This window comes from Labeo rohita, chromosome 4 (genome assembly GCF_022985175.1).
Source record: "Labeo rohita strain BAU-BD-2019 chromosome 4, IGBB_LRoh.1.0, whole genome shotgun sequence".
Classification (NCBI taxonomy): domain Eukaryota; kingdom Metazoa; phylum Chordata; class Actinopteri; order Cypriniformes; family Cyprinidae; genus Labeo; species Labeo rohita.
Window position 1 is genome coordinate 29,970,860 of NC_066872.1, and position 18,977 is coordinate 29,989,836.

An 18,977-nucleotide genomic window follows, 5' to 3' on the forward strand; every position below is an offset into this window, starting at 1 on the left:
TAATACTAAAATCACTCTAAATATGCATATTAATTGTCATTTAATATTTTACATTATTCTTTAGTATTAGTTATACAACTCATAATTTACATGGACTTTTTTTTTAAACATTACGCATGTGTTATGTCATGAAAATCAGTAATGAGAATAGAAATTTTAGGAATAGGAATAAAGTGCTTAACTATCATAAAAATTGTCACAATGCAAAAAACCATGATGCTTTTAGGTGAAATGTAACCTGGAATAAATTTTCATGACATTCAGCCACACATACACCAAATCATGACCAGTTCTTGTGACCCTTTTGACCCCACAGACAGCTACTCAGACTGCCTGCAAACAGGCCAGTGCGCCCTCAATCTGAATTCTCCATCATGAGGCAGCAGATCATGTGTAATGGCAAACTAGCAGCATTTGCACACCTCTGCCTGTATTAGCGTCAGCGCCTGAGCTAATGTTCTCAGTTTAACCTCCCTCTCAGCAGCCAGAGTTATCCTGTCCTGAAAATGCTGTCTAAGCCGTCGCTCTACTATGTGTGAGAGCTCTTAATTCCCTCCAGCTAAACGCATTGTGCTCCCTCTCTCTCTCTCTCTCTCTCTCTCTGACTTAGCTAGCCAGAGAAACCTGTTGCGTTTCGCACTGTGGCTACCCGCTGTCCCTTGTGGCGCAGGTTTGAGCCCCCTTCAGAAGAAAGACATGCGGCGAAGGACAGGAGCAGCCACCGCAGGAAGTGACAGCAGGATCCCCTGAGCTCAAAAACAAAGGATAACCACCACCGATCAACGGTGAGGAAATACTAAGGGTGTCTAAGTTTATGTATGTGTGTTTGGTCTAGTGTGTGATTGTGTTGTTTACACTTCACAGGACTTTGACAACTGGTGCTTTCTTGTTACGACTGTAGCGAAAGCTCACTCTCCCAGCAAGCCTGGGTTTTGTAAACCATGCTGTTCGGACCGGTTTTTGTGATTAAGTGAATGCTTGATGCAAACGAAAGTCTATTTTTTCCAGCTGTGGTAATAGACAGCTGTATAGATGTTCGGTGACCTCTTTAGATCAGTGTCAAAACAATCTGATTACTGAAGCATCCAGTCAGCATAGCTTGGGCCTGATCTTATAAAGATGACAGAAATACAGATAAATGGTTTTGTGACTTTGACGAGAATGTTTCATTTATCTTCACTCTTCTTACTTTTAAAATGACCTGTATGAGAAAGTCTGTTAAGTTTCAGTTTACTGACTGGCCCTGCTTCATGCTAATTGTCTTGTTGTGCTGGAGTCCATGTCTAAAGCTGCTCTAATGAGTCTGATGGTCTCATCTAAGGAGACAGCATGAATCATTACGCTTCTAAACATGCTGGACCTTGCTTGAGTTGTCGGTCTTTCTCTGTGGTGTTTATTAATGTGTTTTCTGCAGATTCTGCAGATAAAACCTTCTGTTACAATTACAGTAAAACAACTGGCTATTGTAAACTTCTATAATGTTATACACAAACTAACCTCTCAGGTAAAAAATGGTTTCAAACCTGTATGAGTTTCTTTCTTTTGTGGAATATGAAAGAAGATATTTTGAAGAATGTGTGTTAACCAAACAGTTGCTTGCCCTCACTGACTTTTATAGTTTTGAAGAAATGCCAAAGAAGGGACCAAAAACTGTTTGGTTACCTATTCTTCAAAATATCTTTCAGGAGAAAGAAAATTCATATAGGTTTGGAACAACTTGAGGGCGAGTAAATGACAGAATTTTCATTTTTGGGTGAACTGTCCCTTTAAAGGTATGTATTAGTCACGTTTGATAGGATACCACCCCTAAAAGAGTTTTTGTACCATTTTTTTCAGAGAGTGTACTATATATTTAAAAGCATCGTCATAATAAATATGGTAAAGTGGAAGGGCTAATTTGTTAAAGTCTTCAAAATTTGACTTCCTGTGATTAATGGCTCATATAGACAGTGTTACCTTGGTAATAAAATAAAATAAAATAAAATAAATAAAGAAGAATTTAAAGAAGTCTCTTCTAGTCACCAAACTTTCATTTATTTGACACAGCTAAAGTAGTAATATTATGAAATATTTTTTACTATTTAAAATAACTGCTTTCTATTTAAATATATTTTACAATATAATTTATTCCTCTGACCAAAGCTAAATTTTCTGCATCATCACTCCGGTCTTCAGTGTCACATGTACCTTCAGAAATCAATCTAATATGCTGATTTGCTGTTCAAGAAACAGTTTTATAATAATTAATATTATCAGTGTTTAAAACAGTTGAGTACATTTTTTTTCAGGATTCTTTTAATAGAAAGATCCAAAGATCAGCATTTATCTGAAAAAAATGCAAAAATAAAGCTGAAAAAAATTAACTTAATTTAACTCAACTTAATAATAATAATAATAATAATAATAATAATAATAATAAAAATAAATGTTTTTTTGAGCAGCAAATCAGAATATTAGAGTGATTGCTAAAGAATTATGTGACTGGAGTAAAGATGCTAAAAAACCAGCTATGAAATCACAGAAATAAATTACATTTAAAAAAATATTCACATAGAAAGCAGTTATTTTAAATTGTAAAAACATTTCAAAATTTCACTGTTTTTGCTGTACTTTGGATCAAATAAATACAGGCTTTGTGAGCAGAAGAGACTTCTTAAAAAACGTTTAAAATCTTACTGTTCGAAAACTTTGGACTGGCAGTGTATTTACTGTAAAAGACTATATATACACAGTCTTATACAGTAATAACGTGAAATATTATTGCAATTTAAATTAAATGTTTACTATTTGAATATATTTTTAAAATGTAATTTGCTCCTGTGATTACAAAGCTGAATTTTCAGCATCATTACTTCAGTCTTGTGACACATGAACCTTCAGAAATAATTCTAATATGCTGATTTGTTGCTTATCTATTATGATCAATGTTGAAAACAGTTGTGCTGCTTAATATTTTAAGCAGTTGTTATTAAGCATTTTTAAGCATTTTCAGCATTCTTTATGTTAGTGTGTATATTTATATATAATAATATTCCTTAAGTAAATCTAACATTATACTTCTAAAAACATATTTTTGCATTCATTTAGAGTCAAATTAGTTGTATCGTTGTGTTAAAACTTTTTTAAAAATTTGTTGCTCTAGGTAGGTAACCACATTTTTTCATATTCTTTTATATAACTGACACTTTTCTCAATCTTTTAAACTGCACTAGCAATCACCGTTGAGGAGCGTACTATATCATCTCTGCAGATGAGTGCTCTCAAGTGTGAGATTAGATTAATCAAATCAAAACAACATAATACAGCGACATCGCTAATTCTACATATACTTCTGCTAAAACTCTCAAGAGCTTTGGCAAAGTGGTCTCGATCAACACTCGCAGACAAACTCAGACATGCGGAGACGTGCATAATAAATAACGAGCTGCTGTGTGCAGCAAGAATATTAAACCATATTGTGCTGTAATCCTATAATCTTGAGACCTACTTCCTGTTTCGCAATAATTACTCCATTTAATCCTTAATCACATGCGATCCACATACAGTCATTCTGTATCCAAACAATCATTGATTACATCTGGTGCGGGTGCACACTAAGGATCTAGCTTCATAGAATATTACAGTTGAACCACTGATGTCACTATTTTAATGATGTCCTTACTACCTTTCTGGGCCTTGAACGTGGTAGTTGCGTTACTGTCTATGCAGAGTCAGAAAGATAAACGAAGGACTTACAGGTCTGGAACAACATGAGGATGAGTAATTAATGACAGAATTTTAATTTTTGGGTGAACTATCCCTTTAATACATTATGGTAGGCCTATTATCCATAACCACAAGAAGCCTACTCAACCATGAACGTCAACAAAAGATCAGAATAAGATGAATCGCATGGGGCCGTGAGGTGTGTTTTTGACATTACCATGTCTGAAGGACTGTCTTATAACCTTAATCAGGGTGGACAAGAGTGATGGTGTCCCCTAGTGGTCATGTGATCATTTCTTTTCTTGTATAATAAACGGCTACATAAAAAATGTCCTTTTAGAGCAAGCAGGTTTGAAATGACTGCATCAAATACTGAAAAAATATTTTTGCATGAACTATCCCATTACATCCAACAAAATTATCCATAATTAAACAGGGAATGTGTAATTATGTGTTGAAGCAAACAAAATGCGACGAGGCGGAATAAAACGACAAAAATTTGGTTTAGTCTCGCCTGGGCAGCCAGCAAAACTTAAGAGAGGAAACAACAGTTCTTAGGCAGCTTTGCAGGTATTATGTGAGGATTTGAAAAAAGCTCTTATGTGGAGGGGTGTGTCGAGGAGGAAGGTGGAGGATCAAAAGAGCGGCCTGGAGGTCACGTAACCGGCATCGCTGCCAGGCTTCTGGCTTGACACTGGCTAAAGACACCATAATAGGTTTTAAGTGCTAGGGGTGAAGACTAAACATGGCTAAAGCCCAAACAGAAGTAAACAAACACTGTCTCGGTGAGAGGTGAGACTGTGTGAGGTTCTAGTAATTCATTTAGCAGTTTGATTTGACTCACTTGAGTAACTTGACTGATGAATTTCAGATGGCGGCGCGACAGTATAAATATGCTTTGTTAATCTTCTGATTTAATTGACCTTTGGTGTGAATAAGAAGGTCTGCTCTTTGTGACAGGTAATATGAGCACTCTAAATCCTTTAGAGCGATTGACTGTCAGGGTTTGGCATTTCTTTTACAGCGGGGACAAGGAGACGTGAGCCCAGGGGAATATCAACCATGTTGACGCCATGGAGATTGTTCCTCTGCCAGATGGCACTGAACATATTCTATCACATCGCGAAAGGTAAACACCTCTCTGAAATCAGGAACCGCAAAGGCTAATTTTCATGAATCACTGCGCTGTGATGTAGTGGATGTTCACATATGTGCCAGAAATGGTTATGAGGTTGTGGAAATGATAATGAGTCTCTGAATGACTCTCTTCTAGAGTTCTGATTTACTCAGTCTGTCAGAAAGAAAAGTCACAAGTGAGATTCATTCAAAATCTCAATTGCTTTTTCTTGACAGAAATGAGATTGAGAAGGCAGAGCAAATGGAAACATTAAACTGTGTTCACAACTGATTTTACTTTCATAACTTGCAAGTTTCAGGACATTTGACAATAACAATGACAAAACAAAATGTAGAGATTTTATCCATTAGAATTGATTGTGGCTCCAGTGTTGTGCAAGGATCCCATTCAAGGCCTTCATGATGTGTGCTTGGGACCTTGTGGCCTTCACTTGTGTGTGTCTGTGAAGTTTATAAGATCGTAGAGTGTAACATTTGTCATTTTGCATTCGGGAAGGAGAGAAGTTAAAATATAAGAGGGCTTGGTGACATTACCTGGAAAAAGAAAGACATTTCAGATGTGGTACTATTATGAAAAGAAACCATATTTTTTTTTGTCACAGTGTGCACAGATTTGCCTAGATACCAAAATCTGCAATCAAAAGTCAGAGATTTCAATATACTTCAAATAACTCATCAAATATCTAAGACCGTCTGTCTGCATGAATTTTATAATTCTGTTCTCTTATTGTTTCATTTGTCACTATATTCATTTTGAGAATAAAATATTAATTTGGTGAATGTCAGTGGCATGTGTTTGGTGATACAGATACAGCCAGATCCCTTTGTCAATAAATTAGGTACCTCTTAAAAGAATTTAAAAAAAAAGAAGTTGTTATTTGATGTTAACTCAGAATTCTGAGGGAAAAAAAGTCAGAATTAGCAGTATTCAGAATTCTAAAAAAAAAAATCAGATTTGCAGGTGTTAATTCTAAATTCAGAGAAAACAAGTCAGAATTGTGAGGTTTTAAAATAAGTCAGAAAACAAGTCAGAATTGTAAGGTGTAAAGCCAGAACTTTGAGAAAACAAGTCAGAATTGGGAGTATTACTTTAGGAAAAACCTAAAGAACCTAATAAACTATAATAAACTATAATTTGGAAGGTGTTAATTCCTAATTCTGAGAAAACAAGTCAAAATTGTGAGGTGTTAAGTCAGAATTCTGAGAAAAAACTGGGAGAATTGGGAGTATTACTTGAGAATTCTGAAAAAAACTATGATTTGCAAGGTTTTAATTCTAAATTCCATGAAAACAAGTCAGAATTGTAAAGTTTTAACTCAGAATTCTGAGAAAACAAGTAGCATTGTAAGGTGTAAACTCAGAATTCTGAGAAAAAAAGTAATTAGAGTATTACATTAGAATTCTAAAAAAAAAAAAAAAAAAAAATTATGATTTGGAAGATGTTAATTCCAAGTTCCAAGAAAACAAGTCAGATTTGTGAGGTTTTAACTCAGAATTCTGAGAAAACAAGTCAGAATTGTGAGGTGTAAAGTCAGAATTCTTATAAAAAAGTCAGGATTGCGAGGTTTTAACTCAGAAGTCAGAGTTATGAGGTGTTATTTCCAAATTCTGAGAAAGCAAGTCAGAATTGTGAGCTTTTAAGTCAGAATTCTGAGAAAAAACTGGGAGAATTGTGAGCTTTTAAGTCAGAATTCTGAGAAAACAAATCTAAATTGTGAGGTGTTAAGTCAGAATTCTAAGAAAAAAGTCAGAATTGTGAGTATTACTTGAGAATTCTGAAAAAACTATGATTTACAAGGTGTTAATTCTAAATTCCATGAAAACAAGTCAGAACTGTAAAGGTTTGACTCAAAATTCTGAGAAAACAAGCCAGAATTGTGAGATGTAAAGTCAGAATTCTATGAAAAAAGTCAGAATTGTGAGCTTTTAAGTCAGAATTCTGAGAAAACAAATCAAAACTGTAAAGTGTTGAGTCAGAATTCTGAGAAAAAACTCAGAATTGGGAGTATTACTTGAGAATTCTGAAAAAACTATAGTTTGCAAGGTGTTAATTCTAAATTCTGTGAAAACAAGTCAGAATTGTAAAGTTTTAACAACAAGTAGAATTGTAAGGTGTAAAGCCAGAATTCTGAGAAAAAAGTATTACATTAGAATCAATGATTTGGAAGGTGTTAATTCCAAATTCCAAGAAAACAAGTCAGAATTGTAACACAGAGGTGTTAAGTCAGAAGTCTTAGAATAAAAATTAAGACCAGAATTAAGATTATTTCCTCAGAATTCTAAAAGAAGAACCAGATTTGTGAGGTGTTAATTCCAAATTCTGAGAAAACAAGTCAGAATTGTGAGGTGTTAAGTCTGAATTCTGAGAAAAAAGTGAGCTCAGAATTGTAGAAATAAACAGAAATAAAGTATGAACTGTGTTTTATACACTCACTAAATCTGAATTCCAAGATATTAACTCACAATTGCAAGATAAAAACTCAGAATAAAGTCAGACTTGTAAGAACAACCATTATACAGGAATAGTTGGGCTAAATCCAATACATGTTCCAATTATCCCTGCTCTCCCCTGCTATTACAAAGGTGTTGTTTTATAAATTAACTTTGCAGTCTGTCATTTAATGGATGATTTGTGTTGTCCTCATAATCTAATCAGTCTCTCATCTGAACGGCAGCCAGTTTATGCCTTGGTGGTCAAGACATATTTGCCACGGTCAGAGAGAACAGTCCCACTGGAGAGTTCATAGCCAACCTCAGTATCAACGGAGACCCGGGAGCCAGCAGCATCCGCCTGTGTCTCACAGGAGAAAACGCTGATTGGTTTTACCTTGAAGGCCGAACAATCCGACTCAACACGTCGTTTTCAAGGACCTTAGACCGAGAGGTGATTAACACGAGTAGTGACTGGTAGCATGTGGAAGGAAGCCAGGATAACACTGAAGCATTAGGATTGCCAGCCAACACAGTGGAGGAGTCTTAAGCCACAGTTTGCGTTCTAAAATAGAATGTCTATCCACCTTTTTCTTCAACCCGGAAGTAAGTCTATGGGTTATCAAATAATGAGAAGAATAACAATGTGCAGTAAACAGTAAAACTGTTTGCACTACAAACCATTGTGCTTGTAATTAAGATAACACATTAAAATAATATGATTATTAGACACCAATATGCAATATCAAGCTGCAAAACAAGCCATTTTGTACAGCTAAAATTAGCTGACGTGGATGAGACCGGAAGCCAAACCCATAAAATGTACAAATGTCCATGCCCACTCTTATGGGAAGAAAGAGGTGGATAAATTACAACTGTTACTAGCTATATAAACTATATTTTGCCAGATTTGTCTGTTGAGACCGGACCAAAATAACATTGCAACAATAAGCAAAACGTGCATAAAACAAGAGCTGACATTAAAATACAGCACAACTTTTTTTGTGGTAATTTACAGGTGCTGGGATCAGTTCTGATAGCTGCTTTGACGTGTTATGAAGATGATATAATAAGGGTATGGCATAAAAACGCATTGCAAAAATTATGATACTTAATACTTTAGTGCAATTAACCCACAGTTTCTTATTTCAGAGTCGATATCGAATCATGGTGGAAATACTGAATGAAAATGACAACATGCCATATTTCCTTGAAGACACCATCCAACCGCGATATATAAGTGAGGTAAACTCATTTTGGTTCATTTTTACTCCAGATTTTATTTTATATATTGAATTCATTTGGAATTAAACTCATGTCTGAACCTTTTACTGATTATTTTAATGAATCATTATAACCTAGTCCTAAATCGTGACTCTCTTCTCACAGTTGCTGACTGTAAATTCGATGGTGTTCACAGTGAAAGCTAAAGACGGCGATGGGGACACAATCACTTATATCACTGATAAATCTACAGTGAGTGACACCCTTGATAAAAGACAAAATTACAGATAAAAGTTTGAATAAAAGTTTTGCAGTAGCCTCAATCAGTCTGTCTGCATCTGACATTGACTACTCCTCAAACCAGCACTTCCAACAAAATGTATTTGGACAGATACAATACAGAGAACCTCTTTTCCTTTCTGTAATCCAAGAGATTGTGTGTCTCTATGTGTCTCTCTCTCATTCAGGATGATGCCAGCTATTTTAGGATTGATCTGCCCAACAGCGGGATGGTGATCCTGGATAAACCGTTAGACTATGAGACTAAAACCCAGCTGCAGGTGGTCATATTTGCTGTGGTATGTAGAAGATCTTGTTCACATATGTGCTGATTGGCATAAAAGACATTTATGTGCTGGAAAGGAATCAGAATTAACAATTGCTGTTGAAATCAACAGGAAACAACCACAAAAGATAAGTACAACACAACAGCTACAGTCACCGTGAACGTTCTAGATGGTGACGACCAGTATCCTCAGTTTCAGCCGTGCGCACCTGTTTATGAAAATGGAGATCATAATATCTGCACCAACCCTGTGTACAGTGTTAACATTACGGAGACAGATGAGGTATGTGGTAACTTTTTAGTGTTGAATGAATTCGCTGAAATTACCTAATACTGTCGAAAAGTTTGAAGTCAGTACTTTTCTATTTATGATGTAGGATGCTGTGCTTTATTTTTCTCCGGGTCCCATTCATGCTGAAGATGGGGACAAAGACATACTGACTCCTCTAGTCTACAGTATTCTGTCAGGTGAGTTTACTGTATGTTGCATTGATTTATAAACTCATATAAATCTACACTACCAGTCAAAAGTTTTTGAACAGTAACATTTTTCATGTTTTTTTAAGCCCCTTCTGCTCACCAAGCCTGCATTTATTTGATCCAAAGTACAAAGTAAATATTTTTACTATTTAAAATAACTGCTTTCTATTTGAATAGATTTCAAAATGTAATTTATTCCTGTGATTTCAAAGCTGAATTTTTAGCATCATTATTCCAGTCACATGATCCTTCAGAAATCATTCTAATATTCTGATTTGCTGCTCCAAAAACATATATTATTATTATTATTATTATGTTGAAAACAGCTATTTTTAAGGCTTCTTTGATGAAAAGAAAGTTCAGAAGAACAGCATCATTTGTAACGTGTCTTTATCATCATTTTTGATCAATTTATAGCTTCCTTGCTAAATAAAAGATTTAATTTCTATAATTTATTCCCTGAAATAAAATTATACTGACTCTAAGCTTTTGAATTATATAGTGCATAATGTTACAAAAGCTTTTTATTACAGATAAATGCTGATTTTTTGATTTTTCTATTAATCAAAGAATCTTCAAAAAATGTACTCAACTGTTTTAAATATTGATAATAATAATAACAATGATAAATGTTTCTTGAACAGCAAATCAGCATATTAGAATGATTTCTGAATGATCATGTCACACTGAAGACTGGAGTAACGATGTTGAAAATTTAGCTTTGATCACAGGAATAAATTACATTTTAATATATATTCAAATAGAAAGAAGTTGTTTTAAATAGTAAAAATATTTCACAATATTACTGCTTTTGCTGTATTTTGGATCAAATAAATCCAGAATAAAAAAAAAGACTTCTTCAAAAACATTAAAAATCTTCCTGTTCAAAAACTTTTGACTGGTAGTGTACATTATAGTTTTTTTTAATGATATTCAAAATGACTTTGTAGGTGATGACAATGGCCGATTTACAATCGACTCTAAAACAGGAGAGATCTCTCTCAGGCAACGTGTGGAAAACAGACTCCTCACACCTTCATTTAGACTCCGCATAATGGTATGGCGAGATAATGTCTATGTTTATGAATAACAAAGTAATGGCTGATTTAACATGCTAATCTGCTGTATAGTGTAACAATATGGAAGTATGGAAGTATCTAAACTGCCATATTGCAAACCATAATGGACAATAAAAAGACAATAAAAATAAATTGCATGATGATATCTCATATTCTCATATGAAAGTTCTCATCATATTTGCCTTTTGCAAACTCCATCAGGCTGCACAGGTGAATGACCCAAAGAAATATTCGGTGGCGACAGCACTCATTCATGTGGTGTCTGAGAACCGGTTTTCTCCGTTCTTCAACAAGACCGTCTACAAAGGGTTCCTCATCGAGAGCTCTAGCCCTGCCACGCTGGTCACTACCTATGGAAACCAAGTCCTGGTAGTCCAAGCCATCGACAAGGACTTCAAAGATGTAGAGTGAAAACCTTTCCTTTATAGAAATTGAAACACTTGCGCAAATATGCCTGCAAACCTTCATTTACAGCATGTTCTCTCTCTTTTTTTGCTGTCTTGCAGGGAATAAACCCAAAAATCCATTACACAATGCAGCCCTTGACGGGTAGCAATAAACTGTACCACATTACCCAGGATGGCATTGTGATTGCAAAGACGGACCGGCTCAGAGCGTTTGACCGACACATCCTGGAGGTGACAATTATGACATGACTTGATCTACATCAGGGGTCGGGAATCTTTTTTGACCAAAGAGCCAACTAAAATGCCTCTGACTTGCTGTTTCCAAACACCCATGTCATCCAAAATGTTCATGTCTCTCTGTCTTCAGTCGCAAAGAAATTAAGGTTTTTGAGAAAAACATTCTTGGACTCTTCATATAGTGGACTAAAATGATGGCCAATGGGTTGAAGGTCCAAACTGCAGTTTCAAAGCAGCTTCAAAGTGCACTACACGATCCCAGCCAAGGAATAAGAGTCTGATCTGGTGAAACGATTGGTCATTTTCTAAAAAAGATTAAAACGTATTTACGTTTTGATCACAAATGCTTGACTTGCGCTAGTTCTTCCTCTGTTTACTTTGATTCAAAAAGGTAAGGTAAGGCAAAAAACTCCATCTTAGGTTCACCTTCAACTTCAAAGTCATCCGACGTTGTTTTACCTTTTTTGTAAAGGACATTTGACTTTCTTTGAACGTTCACTTTGTAAACACTGGGTCGGTACTTCCGCCTGCATCACATGTGACCTTTCCAACATGAATACGTGTGGCGTGAGGTCGGGCTGGTGCAAAATGAGCATTTGTAGTTAAAAAGTATATAATTTTTTTTGGTTTAAGAAAATCACCAATCGTTTCACTAGATAAGACCCCTATTCCTTGGCTGGGATCGTGCAGAGTCCTTTGAAGCAGCATTGAAACTGCAATTTGGACCTTCAGCCTGTTGCCCACCACTGAAGTCCTGGAAAAAATCCTGGAATGTTTTCCTCAAAAACCTTCTTTGCAACTGAAGACAGAAAGAGATGAACATCTTGGATTACATGGGAGTGAGTAGGTTCCCAACCACTGATCTACATGTATATGGCCATATACATATTTGTCATGACATTGCTGATAATGCTTTTTTTTTTTTTTTTTTTTTAATTAAAGGTGATTGCAACAGATGAAGAGTCAGGTGAGACGGCCCATGCTTCAGTGGATATTGAAGTTTTGCAGAGGGGACAACCAGGTAAATGCACTTAAGGGCATTAAGTGTGTTAATCTTGAGAATTCTTTAAAAACCACAGCTAACTCTCCATTGTGTGAATTTTGTTTTAACAGTTAAAGATTTTTTTTTCCATATGAATTTTCTTCCATTATATATATAACTAAAGTTGAAGTTACCATTTGAAATTAAATATAATAATATAAAATAAAATATAAGTTTAATAAAATATTCCAATTTGTAATCACTTACCACAATAAATAAATAAATAAATAAACACATAACAAGCAAAAAACAAACATGGTCTTCTCCAAATCAAATCACAATTTGCTTTTTTTTTTATAAATAATGATGCATTATTTAAACAGTAAAGCCTATGAGGACAAAGTGCACAAATCACAATATTTTATCTTTCATTTAAAGATAAAATAAAATAAAATATTGCAATATGTTTGCTCTGTACCACAAAAAATGTCTAATTTATTTAATGTTTCTTGAATATTGATACATATAAAACACCTGTAAACTGAAATTGCATGAATCATTATCATTTATACTTTGATATTGCTCTTAAAAGTTAAGTTTATCCTCATTGTTAGAATCAAATGAAACCCCGAAACCAATCATAAGGGTAATTTTTTTTAATTAAGATTTCTACAGCATCTGAAAGCTGAATAAGCATATTACTAATCAAAAATTAAGTTTTAAAATATTTACAGTGGGACATATATATATAACATATATATATATATATGTAAATTGACAAAATATCTTCATAGAACATATTGCATTGACTAATACAATGTATTGTTGCCCATTGCTACAAATATACCCATGCGACTTAGGACTGATTTTGTGGTCCAGGGTCACAATTATGCATTTCTGCCATTTCTGTACATTTCTTAGAAAAAATAAGCATAAAAAACTTGTAAAATTTATTTAACTCATCTAAGATGCACAGAAAAAAATCTAAATGTAGAAGAAATGTTTTTCCAGTGCAATTTGAGGTGCAATTCAGCATGTGTCATTCAGGTGAAAAGTAAAATAATATTTTGCCATAGATGGTCAAACCCTATATGGATAATAGTTTACACACATCATTCGTCTGGGTAATTTGATTTTTCATGGTTGATTTAAAAGTCATGAATGAGGTGTTAAATTAGATTTAGCCTCATTGTATGCCCATTAACCTCTGTCCTCCTCCGGCTCCTCACTGCCCTACTTTTGGCAGTCGTTCAAAGATTAAAGGATAAATCACTTGGAGGTGTAAGACACAGAACTGACCACTAAAAAAGAGCAAATCTTTGTAAGTGATTTGTAATTTTCCTACCATCTCTAAACTCTCGAACAGTTCCCAGAAGTCCGTTCGGTGAGGAACGTCTGTTTGGAGATATGAATGCGGGGATGGCCGGCGGCATCGCTGCCCTTGTTCTGATAGTGGCTGTGACAGTGCTATTTCTCTTCCTCTGGCTGGCCAAGAAACGGAGAGAGAGACGGGATCCAGCGGACAGGGGCGCAGTAGCTCTTGGGAAACACCCAAATGTGGTAAGAGCAACTATATTATCTTGAACTTACAGAATAGTACCCTTAAGTCCCTTTGAGGCAACATGGTGGACATTTTGGATACACCCTTAGGTAGTGATTTTGTACATTATTTAAGCAATAGGCATACAAGAAAAGCTCCTTCCTGCTTGAATGGGGAAAAACTGAAACCTCCAAAACTAATAAAAGAGCATATTTCAAATCACCAGTCTGACACAATTCTGCAAAAGTTTCTTCAGGTTGGTCCAGTTGAAGCACATGTTGCAACAACAGGCTTTCATCCAAGTTACATGTTACAGTAGTTAGTCAGTTTCAGCAACAAAAGAAGATTTTGTGGTTGTTATCTGTCATATAATCAATTTCTTGTATCACGTGTTTGTTTGACTTAAAGCAAGGCTTTTGCACTAAACATGGAAATGCCACATATTAAATATAAAAACAGACTATAGCATTATTTACACAGTAAAAAAAATGGAGACAGCTCCTGCCCTCACATTCCTTTTTAATTCCTCTTCTGTAGAGCTTAAGATGGTTTCAGCTGGTAAGTACTTGACATTAAGTAGCTAGACGTGTTCTGCGGTGTCAATGTCCCTTGTGAAGGTGAGATTTTCTGAGAATCTGAAAGCCGTATACTACTGATAGGCTGGTTTAAATGGGATTGCCAGTGTTATAGTTTATCATAAACATGATGCACCATTTAAGCTGGTCAGTATACGAAGCACAGCCCCTTGTGTGATGGTGTGGTATATGTTTTTCACAGTGTATTTGATTGATCTGTGTCTGTTATCTTGTAGATAGGCGTTTTGTGTTTGTGTATGTGTATTTTGTTATTTTGTATTATATCTTAACGTTTAATAAACACTGTTGAAAAAATAGTAGTAATTGTTAATAGTGTTTATCGGTTGATTCTTGAGAGATGAGACAAAGCAAACGGCACATATTTACCTAGCATTAGTTGATCTTGAAGACAAACCTAGAATGTTCCATGTTGAAGCATTTTATACATGTATTTTAGTGCAATCAAATTGATTATTCGTGATTAATCGCATCCAAAGTAAAAGTTTGTGTTTACAGAATATATTTGTGTTTACTGTGTATATTTATATACACGCATACTGTATATAAACACAAACTTATTTTGATGTGATTGATCACAATGAATCGATTTGGTAGCACTAAAATATATTTCTTATATAAAATTATCAAAAAATATTTTTAAAATATATACATGTATGTGTGTGTATTTATATATACATGTAATTATACAAAGTACGCACACGTATGTAAACACAAATGTATTTTTGATGCGATTAATCACGATTAATCGATTTGATAGCACTAAAATATATAAATATTTCTTAAATATATACATGTGTGTATTTATATATACATATAATTATACAGTACACACACTTATGTAAACATAAACTAATTTTTCATGCAATTAATCATGATTAATCGATTTGATAGCACTAAAATATGTAAATATTTCTTTAAAAATATATAGATGAGTGTGTATTTATATATACATATAATTATACAGAGTACACACATATGTAAACAAAATTATCTTTGATGTGAATGATCGCAATTAATCGATTTGATAGCACTAAAAAAATTAATATTTCTTAAAAATATACATGAATGTGTGTGTATTTATATACACATAAATATACAGAGTACACACACATATGTGAACGCAAACTAATTTTTGATGCGATTAATCACAATTAATCAATTTGATAGCACTAAAATATGTAAATATTTGTTAAAAATATATACATGTATGTGTGTATGTATTTTGTAATATGCATATAAATATACAGAGTACACACACATATGTAAACAAACTTATTTTTGATGCGATTAATTGTGATTAATTGATTTGATTGCACTATATATATATATATATATATATATATCTTAAATACATGTATGTGTGTGTATTTATATATACAAATAATTATACAGTACACACACTTATGTAAATATAAACAAATTTTTTATGCAGTTAATCACGATTAATCGATTTGATAGCACTAAAATACATATGTAAATATTTCTTAAATATATACATGTATGTGTGTGTATTTATATATACAAATAATTATACAGTACATACACTTATGTAAACAAACTAATTTTTGATGTGATTAATCGCAATTAATCGTTTTGATAGCACTAAAATATGTAAATATTTCTTTCAGATATTTACACGTATGTGTGTATTTTTTAATATGCATATACATATACAGAGGACACACACATATGTAAACATAAACTAATTTTCATGCAATTAATCACGATTAATCGATTTGATAGCACTAAAATACATATGTAAATATTTCTTAAATATATACATGTATGTGTGTGTATTTATATATACAAATAATTATACAGTACATACACTTATGTAAACAAACTAATTTTTGATGTGATTAATCGTTTTGATAGCATTAAAATTTGTAAATATTTCTTTAAAATATACACATGTATATACATACATACATACATACATATACATATATGTGTGTGTGTAAATATTTCTTAAATATATAAATGTATGTGTGCGTATTTATATATTTATATACAGAGTACACATACTATTATGTAAACACAAAGACAGAAAAACACATTTTGTGAGAAAATAGATGAAGCAAAACATTACACCACAACATAAGATTAATAAAATAATAACATATATAATTCCATGCACACAAACAGTTTTGTCCCATGTCTCAAGAATCAGTGGCACACATAACTGCTCTATAACCAGCGCTGGACGTCAGCAGTGGATTTGACCTGTGAATATGTCAAGGTTGGCGACCCTAAATGCCCTTTCTCCGTGGTCAACAGGTCAACTCAGGACGCCCCATATCGCTCATAGAGGACGCCTCCTACCACAACGAGGCGTTCGTTGACAATGAATACTCCAGTGATTTGTACACCAAACCAGATGACATGCTTCCTCCACCAACCACGACATATGAATCTGACAGACCCATGCCACTACAAGACATGCTGCCCATCCTTGTGCTTCCAGAAATAACACCCGCAAACCTCTCATCTTCAGCTGTGACCAATGGGAAAGCTTTCATAAAATCAGTCTCCTTTAAAGACGACACAGGAACAGTAGAAGAGACTTTGCCCAAAAATGAAGGACAAATTGAAGTTGTCTGTAATCAAATAGAGACCAGAGCAGACATTTTGACACCTATCGTGGAGGAGGACACTTTTACTATTGCTACAGTAGAAAATCCTGCAGAAAAGGTGGACATATGTTGTCCAAATCCTTCTGTAAGACCCAGAGAGGAATATGTCTTTGCTCATGCTGATGATGAAAATGACAATGATCCATACAAAAACATGGCCTCTGTTATTTACAGCAGTGATGAAGATACAGCAGACGATGAGCCAAATGATTTAAGGCACTATCACAAACACGGGCAAAACCAGTTTACAATCGACCACATGAAGGCCATCGGATTACAAATCGAGGATTCGGATGAATCGCAAGCCTGATTCGTCATGCCTGAAGTCGCTTTCATAAAAAAGCCAAATCCTTAAACACACAGACAGGGTTTCAAAGGGAAAATAGCAAAACAGGGTCATTAAAAAGAACATATTATCAAACTCTACTGCTTTTAAATTTTTGGTTTATATTCCATGTTTTTCTTGTTGAACTTCTACAGAAATACTGTGCACATAATCAGCCTTAATTAAGAATCAGTTTAAATGAAGTTTTGATGACTGTGTCTTTAAGAAATAAAGATGTTATAGCCTGTTTTTGAATATTTCTAGAGATATTCTGACTGACATCGCAGTCAAACACTGGAACTAGATGAAACTGAAGTGTGTGTTGTCACTAAATGTAGACCGTTCTGATTACAGAAGTGTCTGCTGTCACTTGTCAAGTTAAAAATACTCAAACACAAAAGGTTGAAATGGACTGTAATTTTCCATTTAGCGTTTGATTAATAAATGCCAGCTGGAAATCACAATATTCAGTGCCAAAACTGATGCATTGCCGTGTTTGTCTTACTGTTGAATATTACGCTGCAACATGTTGCAGTTGTTGGGATTGACTGGATTAGATGATATTCACTTGCTTCAAGACTTCTGGAGATGCTGTGAAATGGCTCTGTACATAATTCTGGAGCTGAAATGCAAAAGAGTATTTTACGTTTGGAAAAGATTTTGGATTCTACACAGTAGAGTCTTTGTTGAGGTAAAACTGCTTAAAGGTTTCAAATTGTGTCAAAGGGTGCAACCTTTTATTTGAATATAATAGCTGCACTGTACAGCTCTGATGTGTCATTTCTCTGTTTGTCTGCAGGAGGCATCATCACCCATCTCTCCTCGCCATGTGTTGTAGGACCTAAACAGCAGCATGAGAATCACATTTGAGAAAACTGTATTTCTAGAGGCACCAGCAAGATATTTGTACCAGGACCATGTAAGAGACATGGAGGTGAACATACAAAACTTTGAGGACTGCTCTTTTTGTGACATTATTTTGTGTTATTCTGAAGTATTTTGGATTTGTGTGGAAGGATACAGTGGAATCCTGGTCATGGCAGCTTATATGTTGAACTATGTATGAACTTTTGGAACTCATATTTTCTCAGAGACAGTAAAAGCATTAGTTCACTTCCAGAATAAAAGAATCCTCATAATTAACTCACCCCGTATGATCCAAGATGTTCACGTCTTTCTTTCCTCACTTGCAAAGAAGGTTTTTGAAGAAAATGTTCCAGGATTTTTTTCTCCATATAGTGGACTTCTCTGGTTACCAATGGTTTGAACTTTCAAACTTCAGTTTCAATGCAGCTTCAAAGGGCTCTACACGATACCAGCTGAGGAATAAGGGTCCTATCTAGCGAAATGATCTGTCATTTTCTTCAAAAAATAAAAAAAGATATACTTTTTAACCACAAATGCTCATCTTGCACTAGCTCTTGAGACTAGCTCCTCACAGATTACATAATCACGTTGGAAAAGTCACACTAAAAAAGGTAGGGTAGGGCGAAAAACATCTCATTTTCTCCTCCAACTTCAAAATCGTCCAACATCGTTGTTTTACCTTATTTTGTAAAGGGTGTTTGACTTTCTTTGTATGTTTGCTTTGTAAACACTGAGTCGATATGCGTGAGGTCAAGCTAGTGCAAGATGAG

At 34.4% G+C, this 18,977-nt stretch overlaps 1 protein-coding gene across 3 annotated transcripts; it reads left to right on the forward strand.

Moving 5' to 3' along the window:
- Positions 1-496: 496 nt before the first annotated feature.
- Positions 497-18,585, forward strand: cdhr5-rs (cadherin-related family member 5, related sequence). 3 transcript variants are annotated; one of them, XM_051107112.1, is made up of 16 exons: positions 497-785; positions 4,730-4,834; positions 7,518-7,726; positions 8,291-8,347; positions 8,425-8,517; positions 8,662-8,748; positions 8,964-9,074; positions 9,174-9,344; positions 9,439-9,529; positions 10,492-10,598; positions 10,822-11,022; positions 11,127-11,258; positions 12,207-12,285; positions 13,613-13,806; positions 14,324-14,344; positions 16,660-17,789. In XM_051107112.1, exons 2-16 carry the CDS (start codon positions 4,768-4,770, stop codon positions 17,323-17,325), a joined length of 2,286 nt encoding a protein of 761 aa, XP_050963069.1. In that variant the 5' UTR covers positions 497-785; positions 4,730-4,767; the 3' UTR covers positions 17,326-17,789. The 3 variants fall into 3 exon arrangements, with proteins under 3 accessions (XP_050963069.1, XP_050963070.1, XP_050963071.1); XM_051107113.1 differs by lacking the exon at positions 14,324-14,344; XM_051107114.1 differs by lacking the exons at positions 14,324-14,344; positions 16,660-17,789 and adding an exon at positions 18,140-18,585 and having other exon boundaries at positions 500-785.
- The last annotated feature ends 392 nt before the right edge of the window (positions 18,586-18,977 follow it).

Bases quoted from the DNA above. Each gene is read 5' to 3' on its own strand.
- cdhr5-rs (XM_051107112.1), top strand. From the start codon at position 4,768: ATGTTGACGCCATGGAGATTGTTCCTCTGCCAGATGGCACTGAACATA. The intron at 10,599-10,821 runs GTATGGCGAGAT...AAACTCCATCAG, and splicing joins CATTTAGACTCCGCATAATG to GCTGCACAGGTGAATGACCC. The intron at 12,286-13,612 runs GTAAATGCACTT...ACTCTCGAACAG, and splicing joins TTTGCAGAGGGGACAACCAG to TTCCCAGAAGTCCGTTCGGT.